At 40.4% G+C, this 22,167-nt stretch overlaps 1 protein-coding gene across 1 annotated transcript in view; it reads left to right on the top strand.

The window, feature by feature from the left end:
- Positions 1-19,165, top strand: part of LRRC8B (leucine rich repeat containing 8 VRAC subunit B) — an 87,668-nt gene extending 68,503 nt beyond the window's left edge. Inside the window, exons 2-4 of the mRNA XM_049879850.1 lie at positions 197-299; positions 3,275-5,439; positions 13,887-19,165. Coding sequence (XP_049735807.1) covers positions 3,301-5,439; positions 13,887-14,159 — 2,412 coding nt within the window. The 5' untranslated portion in view covers positions 197-299; positions 3,275-3,300 and the 3' untranslated portion in view covers positions 14,160-19,165. The remainder of the gene's footprint in view (positions 1-196; positions 300-3,274; positions 5,440-13,886) is intronic.
- Positions 19,166-22,167: the final 3,002 nt, after the last annotated feature.

Here is a 22,167-nt window from a genome sequence, read left to right as displayed (position 1 = left end):
TTAACCACTGCGCCACCAGGGTAGAGTCCTATATATACTGCTTTGCCAGACGTGCCCCAGCGTGGAAAGTAAACTGGCCCCTCTTGGCTAAATCGCATCTTATAACGGAGAGGGTCTGTAAAGACAGTACCTCTAATTTTTTTTTATTTGTTTGAATGACCACAGCTATCTCAAGATTATCTGTGCTTTTTCATAGAATGAAGACAAACACAGAGATGGTGTGTCTAAGAAATTTCAAAAGGTGTAGACCTCCTGATTGAAGCATATTCAACTTACTTAATTTACTTTTTTTTATTATAGTAAGTATATTTAAACTGCATAAATTTGGTCAATGCTGATTTGTATTTCCTTGTTTTTAATAATATTGTGTTTTCGGTGAAAGTTTACATAGCAAATTCGGTTCTGTTTAACAATTACTACACAAATTGTTCAGTGACATTGTTGTGTTTTTTTTGTTGAATAATCCCTTTGTCAGATACCTTTATCACTGTTACAGCTGTTTGCCTTTACACTCTCCCTCAATTTTAGTTGCATATCTTAAATGAGTTTAATTAACTCTTAAGACTTTTGAGAGGACAAACAAAACCATAAACTTAAACTGGAAGAGCCCTTAGAGATTATCTGGTCCACTCTCTTCCATTGCAGAAAATTTCTTTGCAGTATTCTTGACTCAGTCATCTTACTCACTTAGACCCTGCTAAAGGCAGGGGGGCTTAACTATTTCACAGAGCAGCCAGTTCCATGGACATTCCACCTCAGATTGAATCAAAGCACAACTTTCTAAAACTTCATCCCACCTAGTTCTGCCTCTGGAACAAACTCTTTCATCCATGAAGGAGTTGTGCAAAAACATAAAGATAAATTCTCAGACCCCCCAGTCATCTTTTATCTTAGCTGAACAACATCCATTACCTATATTCTTCTGTAGGAAATGGTTTGTAGACAGGTATCTCCTGATTATTTTGTTGCCATTTAATCTTTAACCTATAACTGAGCAATGAGTTCTAGATGTGATCTCACTGGGCAGGCACAGTACTGTGGCCCTTTTATCTGAGTTCAATTATTAATATGGCCAAAAGTTGTAATTGGTATTTTAAAATAATAGCTGTCACAAGTAGGCCAGAGTATACAAGTCAACTAAAATGCCTAGGTATTTTGTTTACATGTTCTTTCTCCAGCAATGTTTTCTACCATTCCCCACCCCACCATGTCTTATGGTCTTTTGGGGTCTAAGTCCAGGATTTTTCATTTGTCTCCTGTAATCCTCTTACTGCGTTTTTGGTCTTGCCTGGGCACACAACTCTAGTTAACTGCAGTAAGGTGAAGCAGAATGGGAGGAGTCGAGAATTAGAAATAAACTCAGTAAATGAAATTCACTGCCATCCATTTGATTCCGACTCATAGTGACCCTATAGGACAGAGTAGAACCGCCCTGTAGGGTTTCCAATGCTGTAAATCTTTACGAAAGCAGACTGCCACATTTTTCTCTTGTGGAGCATCTGGTGGGTTCGAACTGCTGACCTTTTGGTTAGCAGCTATGCACTTTAACCACTCGGCCACCAGGGCTCCCTAGAATTAGAAATAGGCACTCTAAGCTAGAGTAAGGAGTCTCTGGATGGTGCGAACAGTAAATGAACTAAAAGGTTGGAGGTTTAAGTCCACCCAGAAGAAAGGACTGGCAGTCTACTTCCAAAAAAAAAAAAAAAAAATCAGCCATTGAAAACCCTATGGAGCATGGGTCTGCTCTGACACACTTGGGGTCGCCATGAGTTGAAGGCAACTCAACTGCATCTGGTAAACTAGAGTAAAGGAGGAAAACCCTGGAGAATTATATAATCAAGTTGTAAGTCCTATGAGGAAGTTGAATCCCTAATATGAGTATGTATCCTTTATGCAGGCAGAAAGTAGTTTTTCAGTCTATCAGTTAAATCAGAGATCGTGGGATGCCCTACTGGAAAAGCATGAAGATATATGGTCCAGGATCAGATGGTCAGGGATATGTTGAGGCTGACCAGCACAACATGAGATATTAACAGACAGCAGGGCCTCTGCAATGGGATTCTGGCATTTAAGCAGGAAACCATTCCCTGGAAGGATAACTAATGAGAGAGAGAGAGAGAGAGAAAAGCTACTAATACTAAAGTATCTAAAGAGAAACTGAAGCCCAGGAAAGATGATAAAACTTCAGACCTAAGAAAATTAAGGAGAAACGCTTGAGTATAAGGTCAGAGCTAGACCGGAGCAAAGGGTAGCCATGCTTCCATGATTTTTTTTTTTTTTCCATTTTCTTAGAAGATACTTGATAAGATCCAAATATTTCCCTTCATCTGTCTTACTTTATGCCATCTTACAGGTGGTCTAGCTATTACCAATTAACAGTATTTTTAAAGATTGATTTATGTAAGGCTGAGAAGAATTCCTAGGAGATTGTCTAAATACTTTTCAATATGGAAATACAGTATCCATCTTGTTTTTCTGACAGCAAAAAAAATTTAATAGTAGAGTATGCCCTTAATCATTTATCTTATTACTACTTTGAACCAAAACATTAAACATGAGAGGGATTCCCCATAGTAGAGTGTTCTAATTGGGTTTTTCTCCCCTATCCCTTTTTAAGCTATTACTATTGTTTCCTAACTTTTAAATACTCTAAGCTGGACACGTACCTATATTACAAACCAAGAACTTGGAAGGAAAAGGAGAAAATACATTAAATGACATTTTTTTGAGTATAGAATCAGTGGATTCCCTCCAAGCTTAAGGAATAGCTTTATAAAGTGGTGTTTCCTCAAAGGGGGTTCCTGGTGGGTATTACAACACTGCTCTAGCCTGTAGCTGATGCTTCAGACATGGAGGTGAGGCATGGAACAGAGGTTATTCAGACCTTTTGGAGGGTATCAATTGTGACTGTTACAAAACTGTAGCATAAAAAGAAGTTTTCCCATTGTCAGTTGAAGAAATACTGGCTCCTGGTTTGTAATTACCCAGCATGGAGTCGAGATCCAGGAAGTAACTAGATAAATGCCTCAATTCCTGCCCCCATGTACCCTTACACATCCCATCTGACCTTCACCAAGTGGCATCCCATCTCAAGGACTTTACAGTGCAGAGTTGGGGTAGCCTAAAATTTCAGGTGAAACCAGAAGACTGTGTGCCCCTGGATCCGCTCTGTGTCCTAGGTTTTGCTCCCAGAGCTAAATTGTACAAGCATTAGAGTTAAATGTTTCTTTGGAGCATTTGCTTCAGTGATTTTTCTTTTGTTTTCCTCTTCCAGTTTCTGTACTTCTACAAGCAAACGTCATGATTACACTAACAGAGCTAAAATGTTTAGCAGACGCCCAGTCATCTTATCACATCTTAAAACCATGGTGGGATGTCTTCTGGTATTACATCACCCTGATCATGCTGCTGGTGGCTGTGCTGGCTGGAGCGCTCCAGCTCACGCAGAGCAGAGTTCTTTGCTGTCTTCCATGTAAGGTGGAATTCGACAATCACTGCGCCGTGCCTTGGGACATCCTGAGAGCCAGTATGAACATGTCCTCTGACCGTGCAGCCCCGCTCCCGCTCCCCCTCAGGATCCAGAATGACCTTCACCGGCAGCAGTACTCCTACATCGATGCCGTCTGTTACGAGAAACAGCTCCATTGGTTCGCCAAGTTCTTCCCTTACCTGGTGCTCTTGCACACACTCATCTTTGCAGCCTGCAGCAACTTTTGGCTTCACTATCCCAGTACCAGTTCCAGGCTTGAGCATTTTGTGGCCATCCTTCACAAGTGCTTTGATTCTCCATGGACTACCCGCGCCCTATCGGAAACGGTGGCCGAGCAGTCCGTCAGGCCGCTGACATTCTCCAAGTCCAAGGTTTTGCTTTCGTCCTCAGGGTGTTCAGCCGATGTTGATTCCAACAAGCAGTCACTGCCCTACCCACAGCCGGGCTTGGAGTCAGCTGGCATTGAAAGCCCAACCTCCAGTGTCCTAGACAAGAAGGAGGGGGAACAGGCCAAAGCCATCTTTGAAAAAGTGAAAAGGTTCCGCATGCACGTGGAACAGAAGGATATCATTTATAGGGTGTATTTGAAGCAGATAATAGTCAAGGTCATTTTGTTTGCCATCATCATAACTTATGTTCCATATTTTTTAAGCTATATCACTCTTGAAATTGACTGTTCCATCGATGTGCAGGCTTTTACAGGATATAAGCGCTACCAGTGTGTCTACTCCTTGGCAGAAATATTTAAAGTCCTGGCTTCATTTTATGTCATTTTGGTAATACTTTACGGTCTTACCTCCTCATACAGCTTGTGGTGGATGCTGAGGAGTTCCCTGAAACAATATTCCTTTGAGGCATTAAGAGAAAAAAGCAACTACAGTGATATCCCTGACGTTAAGAATGACTTTGCCTTCATCCTTCATTTGGCTGATCAGTATGATCCTCTTTATTCCAAACGCTTCTCCATATTCCTGTCGGAGGTCAGTGAGAACAAACTAAAACAGATCAACCTCAACAATGAATGGACGGTTGAGAAACTGAAAAGTAAGCTTGTGAGAAATTCCCAGGACAAGGTAGAACTGCGTCTTTTCATGCTCAACGGTCTTCCAGACAATGTCTTTGAGCTCACTGAAATAGAAGTGCTAAGCCTGGAGCTTATCCCTGAGGTCAAGCTGCCCTCCACAGTCTCTCAGCTGGTCAACCTCAAGGAGCTTCATGTGTACCACTCCTCTCTGGTGGTAGACCATCCTGCACTGGCCTTTCTAGAGGAGAATTTAAAAATCCTACGCCTGAAATTTACTGAGATGGGAAAAATTCCACGCTGGGTATTTCACCTGAAGAATCTCAGGGAACTTTATCTGTCAGGCTGTGTCCTACCTGAACACTTGAGCACCGTGCAGATGGAGGGTTTTCAGGACTTAAAAAACCTGAGGACTCTCTATTTGAAGAGCAGCCTCTCCCGGATCCCACAAGTTGTGACAGACCTCCTGCCCTCACTGCAGAAGTTGTCCCTAGATAATGAGGGAAGCAAACTGGTTGTGTTGAACAACTTGAAAAAGATGGTCAATCTGAAAAGCCTAGAGCTGATCAGCTGTGACCTGGAACGCATTCCACACTCCATTTTCAGCCTGAACAATTTGCATGAGTTAGACCTAAAAGAAAATAACCTGAAAACTGTGGAGGAGATCATTAGCTTTCAGCATCTCCAGAATCTTTCCTGCTTAAAGTTGTGGCACAATAACATTGCTTATATTCCTGCCCAGATTGGGGCATTATCTAACCTAGAGCAGCTCTCTTTGGACCATAATAATATTGAGAATCTTCCCCTGCAGCTTTTCCTATGCACCAAACTATATTATTTGGATCTAAGCTATAACCACCTGACCTTCATTCCCGAAGAAATCCAGTATCTGAGTAATTTGCAGTACTTTGCTGTGACCAACAACAACGTAAGTAAATGCATTCTTTCCTTCATTCAGCCAGCCTCTTGAGCATCTGCTGCGCTTGCAGTGTGTAATGTAGTGGGGAAATGGACTTTAAGCCATACTGAGGTCCTCTGAGGCTGGCCCAGCTCCCACTCAACTAGACATATGGTAATGGACAAAAAACGCTGACCATCAGCTTTTAATCTAACTCCCAAGTAAATTGTCATAAAGAGTTTTTAAAAAAATATTTAAAGCATTTGGCACATAGTAGTTGCCCAACAAATGTTAGTTCTTTTTATTCTCTTCCCCCATGTTCTACATAAGCATCAAGTTAAAATATTTTAAACAAATTAAATTAGTGTTTTAACTTGAAACCAATTGTGATAGAGCTTACTTTTTTATTTTGGAAAGGTCTTAAATACTTAGGAACATCGGTAAAACTCTTCAGCTTTTCAAATCTATTGTAGGAGAATAAGTTTTTTTATTTAAAATGCCATGATCATGAATTATTCACAGATCTTTTTTGCATTGTGGTAAGAAAGACTTGAAATCTACATGCATGCCTGGAAAGACAATTTAAAATGAAAGGCCTGGTTCTATAATGCAATACTAGGGCTTCTAGAAGCTTTTTTGAAGCATCCACGCTTGAACCATAATTTGCAACAGTGAAGCCAAGTTAAGGAAAACTTAACTTCACTGAAACAAGAAAAAACAAAATAAATGAGTAGTTTGCTAGGTGAAAATGATGCAAAAGGAGAGGAAAAAAGCGAAAATCCATGCTGATCTAAAAGGCAAGACATAGGGTAAGGGTAATGTCCATTTGAGAAGAAGAAAAAACACTGTCAGAAATCAGGTCTGCCAAGGTCATGGAAGCGCCATAGACATATCCAAACTCCCTGAGGGACCAAATTACTGGGCTGAGGGCAGTGGGGACCATAGTCTCGGGGAACATCTAGCTCAATTGGCATAACATAGTTTGTAAAGAAAATGTTCTACATTCTACTTTGGTGAGTAGCGTCTGGGGTCTTAAAAGTCTATAAGTGGCCACCTAAGATACTCCGCTGGTCTCACACCTTTGGGAGCAAGGGAGAATGAAGAAAACTAAAGACACAAGGGAAAGATTAGTCCGGAGGACTAATGGACCACAGCTACCACGGTCTCCACCAGACTTAGTCCAATATAACTAGATGGTGCCCGGCTACCACCACTGACTGCTCTGACAGGGATCACAATAGAGGATCCTGGACAAAGCAAAATTCTAACTCATAAAAAAAGACCAGACTTACAGGTCTGATAGAGACAGGAAAAATCCCTAGAGTATGGCCCCCAGGCACCCTTTTAGCTCAGTAATGAAGACACTCCTGAGGTTCACCCTTCAGTCAAAGATTAGATAGTCCCATAAAACAAAATGAAACTAAAGGAGCACACCAGCCCACGGGCAAAGACTGGAAGGCAGGAGGGGACAGGAAAGCTGGTAATAGGGAACCCAAGGTCGAGAAGGGAGAGTGTTGACATGTTGTGGTGTTGTTAACCAATGTCATAAAACAATATGTGTACTAACTGTTTAACGGGAAGCTAGTTTGTTCCATAAATCTTGATCTAAAGTACAATAAAGATTAAATAAAAAAGAAATCAGGTCTGCCAAAAGTACAACTGTTCTGGCTGAAAATGAGTGCTGCTCTTTTCTTCTACCCCATCCAAAATGTGTGTTACCCCTTAGACTTCTTGTAATTTATATTCATGCTAAATATAGCTGTGGGCATGGTGTTGACTAATAAACATATTAACCACCAGACACAGATTATTGGAGAAATACCAGAGAATTGGGAAATGAGAGCACATTCATGCTGGTTTTTAAAATCCTGAGCCTTTATCACACGTAAAAGGATGGAGCCCATTCTGAGATAAATAAAAAATCTTCAGGTCTTAAAGAATTTAAGGTTTTAAAACTACTTTAGGATTGATCTAGACTAGCAGTGGTTTTTAAACTTTAGTGTGTACCAGAATTACCAGAAGTGCTTGTTAAAAGCTTTTGCTGATTGCTGGGCCTTACTCCCAGGATTTCTGATTCAGTAGGTCAGATATGAGGCCTGAGAGTTTGCATTTCTAAAAAGTTCCCAGGTAAAGCTGATGCTGCTGGTCTAATAGCCACACTTTGAAAACCATCGGTCTAGAGGTTTATCTAGTTGACTAATATGAATATTTTGGTCACTATGAATATACATGGAGCCCTGGTGGCATAGTAGTTAAGAACTATGGCAAGCTATAGCTGCTAACCAAAAGATCGGCAGTTCGAATCTACCAGCCACTCCTTGGAAACCCTATGGGGCAGTTCTGCTCTGTTCTGTAGGGTCGCTATGAGTTGGAATCGACTCAATGGCAACAGGTATGGGTTTTTTTTTTTTTTTTAATGGATATACATAAGGATCCCTGATGGTGCAGTGGTTAAGCACTCGGCCGCTAACTGAAAGGTCGGTCAACAGTTTAAACCCACCAGCGAGTCCTCAGGAGAAAGATGTGGCAGTCAGCTCCCTTAAAGATTATAGCCTTGAAAACCCTGTCGGGTAGTTCTGCTTTGTCCTATAAGGTCACTATGAGTCAGAATCAACAACAGCAATGGATTTGGGTTGGCCCAAGTCTTATGAACCACTCCAATTTATATCTAGGTCCAACTTCCACATTCTTGTGTTCAACACATTCCTTTTATTAATTCCAAGACTTATAGCCAGAGGTGAATAATGTAGAAATTCCTTCTGAAGATCATTTATGTGACAATGTTTGCTGCTGTTTTTGTCATCACTACTTAGAAATGGAACTATTCAGCTTTGTTTTTTGAAATAATTGGATATTATGGATTTATTTAGCGTATCTTGGGATAGCATGTGTCAGTGGCCAAAAAATAAGGAAACCTGGTATTGAGAAGGATTCTCAATTGAGGTCCCAACTTCTGAGAAACAGTGGGTCATTTAATTATCAATGTCTGCCATAGATATAAAAAGAGAACCACCCTGGTTCTGGGGCCTCCAATCTGTTTTACTGAAAACAGTTGATTGCCAGGAAATTCTAGGATACAGAGTTATAATGTAGCCATTATTTTTTTCATAGTAACTGTTATGGATTGAATTATATCCCCCAAGAAGATATGTTGAAGTCCTAACCCCTGGTACCTGTAAATGTGATCTTATTTGGAAAGATGGTCTTTGAAGATGTTATCATTTAGGTTAGCATGAGGTCATAGTGCAGTAGGGTGGATCTAATCCAATATGAGTGATGTCCTATAAAAAAGGAAGAGACACAGAGGAAGGAATACCATGTGATGCTGCAGCTGCAAACCAATGAACTCCTGGGCCTACCAGAAGCTAGGAGAGAGGCATGGAACAGATTCTCCCTAAGAGCCCTCAGAAGGAATCAACACAGCCTACATACACCCGAGTTTGGTCTCCCAGCCTCTAGAACTGTGAGAAAATAAATGTCTGTTCTTAAAAAAAGACACCCAATTTGTGGTACTTTATTTCAGCAGCTCTAGGGAACTAATACAGCAAGCGCTCTGTTGTTGTTAGGTTCACATCAAGTCAGTTCGGACTCATAGTGACCTGATAGGACAGAGTAGGACTACCCCATAGAGTCTGCAAGGAGCAACTGGTGGATTTGAACTGCCAACTTTTTTGTTAGCAGCCAAGCCCTTAACCAGTACAGCACCAGGGCTCCAAGCACTCTGATTAGGAAGTTTCTTATCTCCCAATTGTTCTGTGGAGCTCTGGTGGTACAGTAGTTAAGAGTATGGCTGCTAGCTAAGAGTTGGCAGTTTAAATCCACCAGACACTCCTTGAAAACCCCATGGGGCAGTTCTGTTAGGTCCTATAGGGTTACTATGAGTCGGAATTTACTTGACAACAACGGGTTTGTTTTTTTTTTAATTGGTCTGTAAACATTTCTTTTGATTTCTGATAAGAAATTAGTGGTCCATTTGGGATATTGTTTCTCTGGCTCATATATTGTACAGTCTAAGGAAGGGCATTCTGAACGAATTGGGTATAAATAAATGCTTTCTAAACATTTTTGTAAAATGTACTGGCCCAGACAAAATGTGTGTGGTATTCTTATAAGCTTTGAGGTAAACAATTTTTAAAGTTGTAAGTAGATTTTTCAGGATAAAATTGCTAAATTGATGGAATGTCTTAAATCTCTTTTGGAGCTTCCCAGCTTCCTTAGGAAAAATTGAATTAGTATAGGTGAACTGAGGTCCTGTGCCAAGAGCTGTCGGCTGACAGACAGAAAGCCCGAGACGGATGTCTGGCACATTGGAAGTGTTACCGCTAATTGCTACTAACCACAGCCTTTGATTTACTTCAAAGGAGCGACGTTGATGCGCTAGCCCCAGAGGCTCTCTCTTATTGATTGCCTGCTGAAATCCCCTCTCTTCTATCCAGGGTTGAGAAGTCACTAAAATCACAAGTTTAGAGATTTGAAAGGAGTTTGGTGAGAACGAGGTAGTGCTAATAGCCATACAGAAGGAGGGTGACAGGAATTGGCTTCAGGGTATGTATTCACTAGGAAGTCAGACCGCTTAAGCATAATACTTGCTGGGAATCTGGAAGTCGATTAAAGAAGGGAGATGTGGGATCCCTTATGGAGTGCAGGTTAGGGCACTCTTTCTCATAGCACCATTCTTGTTAGCTGCCATCGAGTCGACTCTGACTCATGGAGACGTTCTGTATAACAAAAAGAAATGTGGCCAGTCCTGGCCCATTGTCAGCATGTTTGAGCCCATCATTATGGCTGTTGTACCAATCCATCTCACTGAGAATCTCCCATACGATCATTGTCCCTCTACTTTACATGATGTCCTCCTGTAGCAGTTGATCACTCCTGATGACATGTCCAAAGCAAGTGAGTCAGACAGTATTCCATTGTGACCCATAAGGTTTTCATTGGCTAATTTTTAGAGGTAGATCTCCAGGCCTTACTTCCTAGTCTGTCTCAGTCTGGAAGCTCTACTGAAACCTGTCCACCCTGGGTGACTCTGCTGGTATTTGAAATACCAGTGGCATAGCTTTCAGCATCTTAACAATGTGCAAGCCACCACAGTACAACAAATTGACAAACAGGTGGTAGAAAGTACCTATTATAGACTAATGTTTTGTGTAATTGTTTAATGTTTCTCACATTAGACCAGTGCTTCTCACGTGAGGGCAGTTTTCCCCCCAGGGGACATTTCGCAATGCTTGGAGACATTTTTTGCTCGTCACAACTGGAGGAGTGGTGCCACCAGCATCTAGTGGGTGAAGGCCAGGGTTGCTGCTGAATATCCTAAAATGCACAGGACAACACCCCACAAGAATCATCTGGTGCAAAATATCAACGGTGCCAAGGTTGAGAAACTGTGCAAGACAAAGGTTCTTGCAGGCCCATCTGCCTTGAGAGCACTTTATTCCCACCACTAACTTGGAGCCTTTTAACATTAAAGGAGGTGCTGGGCACACATTAACCGAATACAAATGAGCCAACTCTTTCCTCCTTTCAGCTAGTGTGCCCTAAGTTGTTGCTTAGGCACCACCAGGCAGTGTCAACCTTGAGACATTGCACAAGTCTCATTTTTTTTTTCTCTATTTGAACATCATTGACCCTACCTCTGAGCTGCCGAAGTCTCTGCCCAGAATGGGCTGCTTTAGAAGGAGCCTACATTCTGCCTCACTTCTCAATATTCAAGTCTACATATACATGGTTTTGCAGTCCATTCTTGAGAAGGGAACTAGATAAAAGGGTAAATATTTTTCCTTTGCTTATACCTAATATTTTGGCGCACAATGATCATCTATATTGAATGCTGGTCTTAGCAGTAGGAATCATTACATTTATTTTCAAAGATGTCACACTGTGTGTGGGGTGATGGAGGAGAGGGAGATTTCCAACATAATGAGCAACTTTTAATGCAATTTGGTCATTTTTAGTTTACATAAAGAATGGGAGCCTGAGCTTTTTTAATGCAATTTGATCATTTTGGGGGATCATTTTAATTCTTTTTTGAGGAAAGACAGATCTGCATGGCCCTGGAAGCTGTCTCCCAGGGCTTCAACAGCCCATTGGAAGAAAAGGCTGAGCTCCGAGTCCTCCTTTCATCCCTGTTACTAACAAGGCCCCTTCCTGAACCAAGGAACCTCCGCTGTTTCGTGGTTGCATAGCTGTCCCTGCACCCCTGTCTATAAAGATGTAGAACACTATAGTGTGGGATGCCTCTCTCAGGGATCATGGCCATGAAGCGTGCAGTCCAGCTTTGCCCAGCACAGACTCACCTCTCAGTGGATTGTTCAGGCTCAGGGATTGTTCAGGCTCCGCCTTTTCTGGAGAATTTTCCCAGTAAACCTTTCACGTCTACACTGAACATCCAACCTACCCATCATATACGGATGCAATTCAGATGAGCAGCTCTAAGGGTTGGTATCATTGCAGGCTATTTATCATACTTAAAATTATTTCCTTGTAAAATGAATTATTTAATTGAACCTGCCAGAGAACAAGAAGAGAATACTCAGATGCACATGTGCGTGTATAGGGGAGTGGAATGTGTGTTTATGTATCATCGTATCTTGTCCCTACCTCTGCAGATCTGTCGTTTTTTTTCTGAGAGTTATCAGTCTGTACTGAGAAACACTGTAAGAAATGCCTGTTCGTGTCAATTTTCACGATGTTTTTGAGGATGTTGCTCATTGCATTACATAGTAAACTGTTTATGAGGACCCTTGAGAGCAATTTATTTCTAATCTAGAACTCAGGAACAATTGGGAGTCTTCTGAGTTACAGATTTGTTTTTTATTTTAGGGACCATGAGGATGTAACTGATTGAGTTTTCTTTAAGAATTGCTGGTTAGAATATATGCACACCCATGTTTATTGCAGCTCTGTTTACAATAGCAAAAAGCTGGAAGCAACCAAGGTGTCCATCAACGGATGAATGGTTAAATAAATTGTGGTATGTTCACACAATGGAATACTATGCATCGATAAAGAACAGTGACGAATCTGTGAAACATTTCATAACATGGAGGAACCTGGAAGGCATTATGCTGAGCGAAATTAGTCAGAGGCAAAAGGACAAATATTGTATAAGACCACTATTATAAGATCTTGAGAAATAGTATAAACTGAGAAGAACACATACTTTTGTGGTTACGAGGGGAGGAGGGAGGGAGGGTGGGAGAGGGTTTTTTACTGATTAGTTAGTAGATAAGAACTGCTTTAGGTGAAGGGAAGGACAATACTCAATACATGGAAGGTCAGCTCAATTGGACTGGACCAAAAGCAAAGAAGTTTCCGGGATTAAATGAATGCTTCAAAGGTCAGGGGAGCAAGGGTGGGGGTTTGGGGACCATGGTTTAAGGGGACTTCTAAGTCAATTGGCAAAATAATTCTATTATGAAAACATTATGCATCCCACTTTGAAATGTGGCGTCTGGGGTCTTAAATGCTAACAAGCGGCCATCTAAGATGCATCAATTGGTCCCAACCCACCTGGAGCAAAGGAGAATGAAGAACACCAAGGTCACACGACAACTAAGAGCCCAAGAGACAGAAAGGGCCACATGAACCAGAGACCTACATCATCCTGAGACCAGAAGAACTAGTTGGTGCCCGGCCACAACGGATGACTGCCCTGACAGGGAGCACAACAGAGAACCCCTGAGGGAGCAGGAGATCAGTGGAATGCAGACCCCAAATTCTCATAAAAAGACCAGACTTAATGGTCTGACTGAGACTAGAGGAATCCCGGCGGTCATGGTCCCCAAACCTTCTGTTGGCACAGGACAGGAACCATCCCCGAAGACAACTCATCAGACATGAAAGGGACTGGACAGTGGGTAGGTGAGAGATGCTGATGAAGAGTGAGCTAATTATATCAAGTGGTCACTTGAGACTGTGTTGGCATCTCCTGTCTGGAGGGGGGATGGGAGGATAGAGAGAGTTGGGAGCTGACAAAATTGTCACGAAAGGAGAGACTGGAAGGGCTGACTCATTAGGGGGAGAGCAAGTGGGAGTACGGAGTAAGGTGTATATAAACTTATATGTGACTTGATTTGTAAACGTTCACTTGAAGCTCAATAAAAGTTAATAAAAAAAAAAAATTGCTGGTTAGAATGTGTAGAGCCAAATTTGTTGCCCAATCTGAAGCAAAGTTTTAGAAGTTCATGGTGCACACTTTTGTGCTGACCTCAATCCTGGCTCCAGGTGATACGCCTGCCTTTGTTTTTGTTCCTTTCTGGTTTTCATTTACTTCAAATTCATCTTCGTTGGTAGGCAACTCCAAATCATGGCGACTCCATTTGTGTCAGAGTAGAGCTATGCTACGTGGGGTTTTCAGTGGCTGATTTTTAAACCTCCAGAAGTGTTTTCAGAATGACATAGAGGTATAAATAAATGTGTTATCATAGAGCATCAAAAACCAGTTTTACTGGCGTCTTTTTTTCCCTTTCCAGATTGAGATGCTACCCGATGGACTGTTTCAGTGCAAAAAGCTGCAGTGTTTACTGTTGGGGAAAAACAGCCTCATGAGTTTGTCCCCTCACGTGGGTGAGCTGTCGAACCTTATTCATCTGGAGCTCATTGGTAACTACCTGGAAACACTTCCTCCTGAGCTGGAAGGCTGTCAGTCCTTGAAACGGAGCTGTCTGATTGTCGAGGAGAAATTGCTCAACACTCTTCCACTCCCTGTAACAGAACGTTTGCAGACATGCTTAGATAAATGTTGACCTGGAAAGAAGAGACCCTATGTCTCAAAATCATTTTTTAAAATATACCTCCAGAGGTTTAAATGAGAAGTAAAATTTTCCAAATTGTAAGATGAAACGTGTATGACTAACCATAACCAAATGTCTTACTAAAGCAACTCAGTGTCTAGGCCTAAATTAAACAGGTAAAAAGTGTTACCACTGAACTGAAGTTTTGTGAATAGCTGATCATTAACTAATTGAGGTGTTGCAAGAAGGACAGGTCAAGGGTGGAATGGGGGACATGAAATTATTGAACCCCTACCTTGCAGTTTTTGCACTGAAGGTTGTATGGGTGTTCTTTTCCTCTCCCTCCCCTAATGCATTACTTATTTGCACACTTGTTATAACTGACTTCCTATTCTGATATTTATGACCAAGATCATAAAAACATCCATATTAAATTTCTGTGATACATACTCGTTGCTGCCTTTGATTAATGTTCTTAATTTTTTTTTTTTTTTAAGGCAGGGTGCATTGTGTTTGGCAGAATTCCTTCTTGGCATAATTTTTGCTTCCTTTCCCAGCTTGCTTGACTTTTTCTTAATCTGGTTTTCTCTTAACAACAGTAATGATCCCTGAGAAAATTCTTGCCTTTGGCCTTTGCATAGAACAAGAGCAGGGTACTTAGGAGACTTAACCTTGGGGGCATCCTGAAAATTAATGTATTCTCTAAAATTTCTTCTCGTCTATCATCAAAGCCTTTTTTATTTGCTAAAATTTTTTGTATTAAATATAAAACATATAAATATTTTCTATTGTAGAATCTTGGATTGAACATCTGTGAGAATAATTTTCTTAAGGTACAGAGAACATATGCATTTCTTTAAGAACATACTTGCAGACGTCCTTGGTTTTGGCTGCTTGTGATTCTCATGTTGCTGTGCGGTCAGCTCCAAAATGCTTTTCTACCCTGCAGCTGGTCACATCTGGTTAGCAAAGGCCTTGTATTCCCTGCCCAGAACTATCCGGGGCTTTCCTCCTGAGAAGATGGCCCATCGTTTGCCTCTCTTCCCTAGTTGTTGCACTGTCGTACGGGTACAATCCTTAGTTACTTACACCGACTCAGACGGAGGGCAGAGATACAGGTTTGGATTTTTTTTAATTGATTTTAAAACACTTTGTGGACATTTAATAAGAGTTAAAGCACAATACTTCTTTTTCCTCCATCCGCATGATCTCTAGATATGATTATAATGTAAAACACTCAGCCTCTATTCAGTAGCTAAGATGAGTTCTCAAAGCTCACAAAGAATTAGATCCATTTAACGCTGAAATTTATCTCATGCCTTTGTCTAACTCTTCTGGAATACATTTTGCTCCCTTTCCTAAACAGTGTTGTGTTTGGCCTTTTATTATCATGCCTATTGTAAAATGAATAAAATGGACCGACTCATTTTTGGAAAATGCACATTTTTAATGTGTTTTTCTCTTGTGGATCTAGACGTTATGATGCCACCTCATTTTTGGATGTAACTATGAAGCAACCTGTTAGTTGCACCTCAACAAAACTGGAAAACACTATGGGTAGAGTACTGAGGAGCCCTGGTGGCTCAGTGGTTAAGTGCTCAGCTGCTAACAGAAAGGTCAGCGGTTCAAACCCACTAGCTGCTCCTTGGAAGAAAGATGTGGCAATCTGCTTCTGTAAATATTTGCAGCCTTGGAAACCCTCGGAGGGCAGTTCTACTCTGTCCTATAGGGTTGCTGTGAGTTTTAATCCAGTGGAAGGCAATAGGTTTGTTTTTTTGTTTTTGTTTTTCTTTTAAAGCGTACTATAAGCATGGAATCGTGGTGCATGGTGAATATATTATTTTTACTTTGTTCCTGAAGGATGAAAGTGAACATTTAAGTTATGGCAAAATGTAGCTTCCTTCACCTGCCGTACTTCCCATACTGAAGTTCAGAGAAAAGAATTGTTCGTTCACATCAAATTAAAATTTGAATAATATTAGCTGTAAAGAATATAGAACACCAAAAGCAGCCTAACACCTGAATATTTATTCTGAATGGGAGGAAACCAGTTTAAAATTTTAATCCTTACCAAAACTTGCCTTTAGTCAGAACATTCAAGTTCTCAGGGACCCAGGCATAACTGATGAAACTTTCTTCCAGGACTTCAGAAAACAGATTTTGACTATATCCAGGGTTTTTTTGTGTTTCCATTTTTTTTCATGAGTTGATGGTCGTTTTATTGTTCCTGTTTGTTTCACAATAGAATTGTCATGTGTTCTGGTTCCAACGTTGGATAGCATTCTCTTAAGTTTTGGATGTGAATGTGATACATGGTGAGGTGTTTAATTTTTTTTTTTTTTTAACAATAATTAACCATTACATGTGAGAAAAAATCCCACCTTCTCCTATAAGGAAGGAGCCCTGGTGGTGCAGTGGTTAAGAGCTCAGCTCTAAACCAAAAGGTGGGCAGTTCAAATCCACCAGCCACTCCTTGGAAACCCTATGGGGCAATTCTACTCTGTCCTGTAGGGTTGCCATGAGTCGGAATCGACTCAGCTGCAACAGTTTTGGTTTTGGCCTATAAGGAAGAGTTTTCAAAACACGAAATTCAAATTTGCTGTCATTCACCTGACAAACTAGAACTCCATGACTACGTTCAATTGCAAAAATCATTGGCTAAGTCTTCCTTACCACCTCTCTAAGTTTCAGGAAGCAGGTTATTAGCAGGATCACTCATGAATATTGTAAACTGCTTCCCACACACTAGGATATAGTTACTGGTGCAACTGTTATTCTGATGCCATAGTTAATTTATAAATTTTGTCCTTTTTTTAAAAATTTTTTTATCTTATTGAAAATTTAATAAGTGTTTAGGTAGCTTTTGAAAGGCTGTATCACTGATTAAAAAAACTCTAGAGACTACCGCTTGACATACAAAAATTTGATGTTAAAACCACCTTTACTGCATTTCTGGAGCATGTCTTTATTTCATTTAAGAGAATTTTAAATGAAGAAAGTGAAACTTGTTAAATTATCATTATGATACTTTAGTTAGCATTTGTTTCCAAGAACATAGTGCATTTTTTCACAAAATAAGTGTGTTATTCAGAGCAAAAGTTTATGGCCTATGCTAGCAAGAGCATTGGTTCATTTCATTTACACACAAACACAAACATAACACACCCCACATGTAGACAAAACGTAACATGCTAGTTTCTGATAGTTCAGTATTTTTTTTTCCAAAGTTGCGGTAGGTAGTAGGTTAATGCTAAGGATATTCATTCTTTTTTATTTATTCCTTGTAATCATTGAGTGATCTGTTCCCTTAATGATGGCCTTTAAAAATAAAAGTGAATGCGCAGTGTCAGTTTGAGAACCTACATGTTATGAGCATTCCTGGTTAAGTTGCAGTGTTTTCTCCTTAACTCCATCAGGATACATCTGTGTGGTACATAGATACTATATTTCCATCCTTCATCCTTAGTCTTAACCTTTCGCCCCTGGGTTTCACCATATTTCATTGTCACTTAAAAAATGTTTATGTTAACAGGGTAAAAATAGAGACCTCGGGTCCCCACACTGTGGCACAGCACTGCTGTGAGTGCTGGGGTGAGCTGCAGTGATTTATGTGCATACGTTACTGTTTGATGGTGAAAATATTTGTTTCTGTTCAAGTGTTTCATGATTCAAATTTTGTATGTTTAATTAAAATACTGCATAATCTTGATTGGTTCAGAAACCATTAAAATGCTCAAACAGTTTTTCTATGAATTTATAGTTTTATTTTCCTGTTTTCAATAAGATTTTCTTTCCAAGTTTACATCTCTTAGCATGGGCCTACTCACATAAGATATTCTGTTTTCCTTCACTCACCCACTCTATAAATTACTTTGACTAGCGCTTGTGTAGTAACAGAATGTATTTGTGCTAAAGGACTTGCAGTGAAATTGAGAATGTGTTTGTTTGGGGAAAAGCCAGATAGCCTATACTTATGCCAGACTGAGAGTTCTACTTTACCCATCCCCGCGGTGTCTAGAACTGATCCTCACTCCCTACCAGAGGTATGAGAACATAACTGTAGGTCCACTTTGTTTTCAGCAACTGCACGTTACATTAGAATCTCTGTTTATTTCTTTCTGGAGACGACACAAAGGCTGGTGGGGAAGGGAAGGAGTTGTTTTGCATCCTGGTTTGTATTATGAAGACATTATGCACACAAAATAGTATAAACCAATAACTGTTGCAAAAGGCCCTGCATGTAATTATTTCTTCTCTTCAGATCACTGAAAGCGAAAGCAGTGAACAAACCACAGTCCTATTTAATTGGTTTCTTCCTGTTTCTTGTCCATCATTTCTACATCTGCTGGGAACTATCTAAGTACCTTTAGTAATGGACTGCATTCTCTTCAACTTTTTTTGATATGGACGATATCGTCAGCACTAAAACATTAACAGAATATGCAAGCCAAAATACTGAATCCAGATCGCTTCCCATGAAATTTAATTCATATTTAAGTTTTGCGTTTGACTTGTATAATACATTACTTCTGAGAAAAACAGTTACGAATGCCTTCTGCATGTTGCATATTATCTCTAACAAAGATGGTACAATTTTTAAAATATAAAGTATAGAGCTAGAGTGGATATGTTCATCCATATATGTGTTGCAGATAAACCTAAAAATGAAAGCTTATAAGGATTTTGAAAATTCTTCAAGTATTTCACTCAGTGAAATAATGGGCCAATTAGTTTCTTTTGTTAGCTTCACAGTGAAGTCTAGCATTTGTTATTTTATCTTTGTCACATATTTGGAAACATGTATACAATCGAATTTTGCTTCTGGTAATGACTTATTAGAAAATGTAAGATTTTGTAGTTTTGGCCCTCAGATTTACCATGTAAATCTGCACTTTTGTGGTAAATCCCTTTGCCTGAGATTCAGTAGTTTTTGGTAATTGTTATTGTTTTTGAATTTCCTTTTATGTAAAATAAATATTCAATTTTTGTAATATATGGCAAATTAAAACAGATTAAATGTTGGAAGAAGTTGGCTGGACTACTTTTTACCTGTGTTCACTTATTAGGGTCCAGGCTCCAAAAGTGCTTCCTGTCCTTCTCCCATGCCACCCCCTATAGTTGTACTGTTACATTATTCCCCAAATGATGTGTTTTAGGTTTACGTGTAAGTCTCAAGACAGTAGTAGGAATTTTCAAAATATGCTACAGTGGTCACTAAAATAGCAAGTACCTGAAAAGACCTGGATTGATCCTAGAATACGCTGTGTATGTGGGATCCAAGTAAAATGAAATCCTTGACAACATCAATCTTTTCTCCATTTATCATGAGGTTGCTTATTGGTCCAGTTGTGAGGATTTTTGTTTTCTTTATATTGAGGTGTAATCCATACCAAAGGCTGTGGTCTTTGATCTTCAGCAGTAAATGCTTCAAGTCCTCTTCACTTTCAACAAGCAAAGTTGTGTCATCTGCATAACTCGGGTTGTTAATGAGCCTTCCACCAATCCTGATGCCCCATTCTTCTTCATATAGTCCAGCTTCTTGGATTATTTGCTCAGCATATGGATTGAATAGGTATGATGAAAGGATACAACCCTGTCACACACCTTTCCTGACTAAACCACTCAGTATGCAGGTGAAATCTGTCCCTTTAGTAATGGATCCACCTTTCCAATAGTGTTCATCCTTAGGATTAGTCAGGGGCTGATAGCCACAAACCAGTTCATCTCTCTCCTCCCCTTCTAGGCTCTCCTTTCTCCATCCACTATTAGCTTAGCTCTATAGGATAGCTATGAGTCGGAATCAACTGAACGGCAATGGATTTGGTTTGGTTTTTGTTAACCTGAAAGGTGGAGCAGATAAAAGCTAAAGAATAGCAAGACAGAAAATGCTGAGAAGGTTTAGCAAAGGGAGAAAAAATTGAGTAGTTGTGTAAAATATGAATGATAGTTTGTTCTTTTGGGTAGAAGACATCCCCAAATCTCTTTCAAACATACATATACACTTTCAGGACCATTTTAGAAAGTTGATACCCAGAACTTTTCTCTGCTGGAGAAGGGAACTTATATGTACTGGACCAGATTCTGAGGGAAAGTAACTGCTTTTTGAGTTTTTAAAGGATGGATTGCATGTAAGCCAGATGGCCAGTATTGTTCGTGGGAAATAATGTGATACTTCTGAGAAAGGCTTTCAAGCCATCTCTAAGTGCCTTAGGAAAGAATGGCAAGTGTTTTGAGGAAATAAACTGGTGCCTGACTTCAGGCATTATCAGCCTTTCAGAGACTGCTATGTGCTCTGAGACACAGGGTCCTGTGCTACCAGTCTGAGGGAGTGAGGATGGCAGTAACTGTGGCTTCATGTACTTCAGCATGGCATCCATTCCCACCTTTCAGAATGGTTTTTGACAATGCAGTGAAGGGCTGAAATGTGGAAGACAGAGAGGCCATGTGTGGTGCCATCGAGGGAAGGATTGGATCCTCTAGAGCTGTGATGTTTCAGTGGTTTCTGCTCCCTTCTCTGGGCAATCTTTTCCCACCTCCTGTGAGATCCAGAACAAAGAAGCTGTTCATCAAAGGGAACAAAGACAGACCTCGAGCTCAAGCCTCATGTTTACCTAAGAGCCTATATCCACATGCCAAAGAAGGATTGAAAGTTCTTTTTAACACGTGTAGTGTGTTTCTGTTTTGTTTTGTTTTAATATAAATCTCTGTCTTCACCCTGTTGTCCCTCTCATCTTCTAGACTAGAGTCTTTCTACCTCCAAAATATCAGTGATTCTATAGAACTGCCTGTGGCTACTGAATAGATGTTCAAATTATTTCTTATAATACCTATACATTTTTTACACATGCCTAAATGTTTAGAGTCCCCAGGTGATGCAAAGCTCTCAGCTGCTAACCAACAGTTTGGAGGTTTGTGTCCATCCAGAGGCACCTCTGAAGAAAGGCCTGGCAACTTGTTATTGTTGTTAGGTGCTGTCGAGTCCGTTCCAACTCATAGTGACCCCGTATACAACAGAACAAAACACTGCCTGGTCCTGCACCGTGGCCACAATCGTTCTTATGCTTGAGCCCATTGTTGCAGCCACTGTGTCAATCCATCTCCTTCAGGGTCTTCCTCTTTTCCACTGACCCTGTACTCTGCCAAGCATGATGTCCTTCTCCAGAGACTGATCCCTCCTGACAAAATGTCCAAAGTATGTAAGAAGTAGCCTCACCATCCTCGCTTCTAAGGAGCGTTCTGGTTGTACTTCTTCCAAGACAGATTTGTTTGTTCTTTTGGCAGTCCATGGTATATTCAGTATTCTTTGCCAAAACCACAATTCAAAGGCGCCAGTTCTTCTGTCTTCCATATCCATTGTCCAGCTTTCGAATGCATATGATCCATTGAAAATACCATGGCTTGGGTCAGGCATGCCTTAGTCTTCAAGGTGACATCTTTGCTTTTCAACACTTTAAAGAGGTCTTTTGCAACAGATTTGCCCAATGCAATGAATCTTTTGATTTCTTGACTGCTGCTTCCATGGGTGTTGATTGTGGATCCAAGTAAAATGAAATCTTGACAACCTCAATCTTTCCTCCATTTATCATGATGTTGCTTATTGGTCCAGTTGTGAGGATTGTTTTTTCTTTATATAGAGGTGTAATCCATACTGAAGGCTGTGGTCTTTGATCTTCATCAGTAAGTGCTTCAAGTTCTCTTCGCTTTCAGCAAGCAAGGTTGTGTCATCTGCATAACACAGGTTGTTAATGAGTCTTCCACCAACCCTGCCGTACCCGTTCTTCTTCCTACAGTTCAGCTTCTTGGATTATCTGCTCATCATTCAAATTGAATAGGTATGGTGAAAGAATACAACCCTGATACACAACTTCCCTGACTTTAAACCACTCAGTATCCCCTTGTTCTGTCCGCACAACTGCCTCTTGACCTATGTACATGTTTCTCATGAGCACAATTAAGTGTTCTGGAATTCCCATTCTTTGCAATGTTACCCATAATTTGTTATGATCCACAGAGTCAAATG

The sequence above is a fragment of the Elephas maximus genome, chromosome 3 (genome assembly GCF_024166365.1).
Source record: "Elephas maximus indicus isolate mEleMax1 chromosome 3, mEleMax1 primary haplotype, whole genome shotgun sequence".
Taxonomy (NCBI): Eukaryota; Metazoa; Chordata; class Mammalia; order Proboscidea; family Elephantidae; genus Elephas; species Elephas maximus.
The sequence above is the reverse complement of the archived record's forward strand: the minus strand, read 5'-3'. Positions and strand labels throughout refer to the sequence as shown.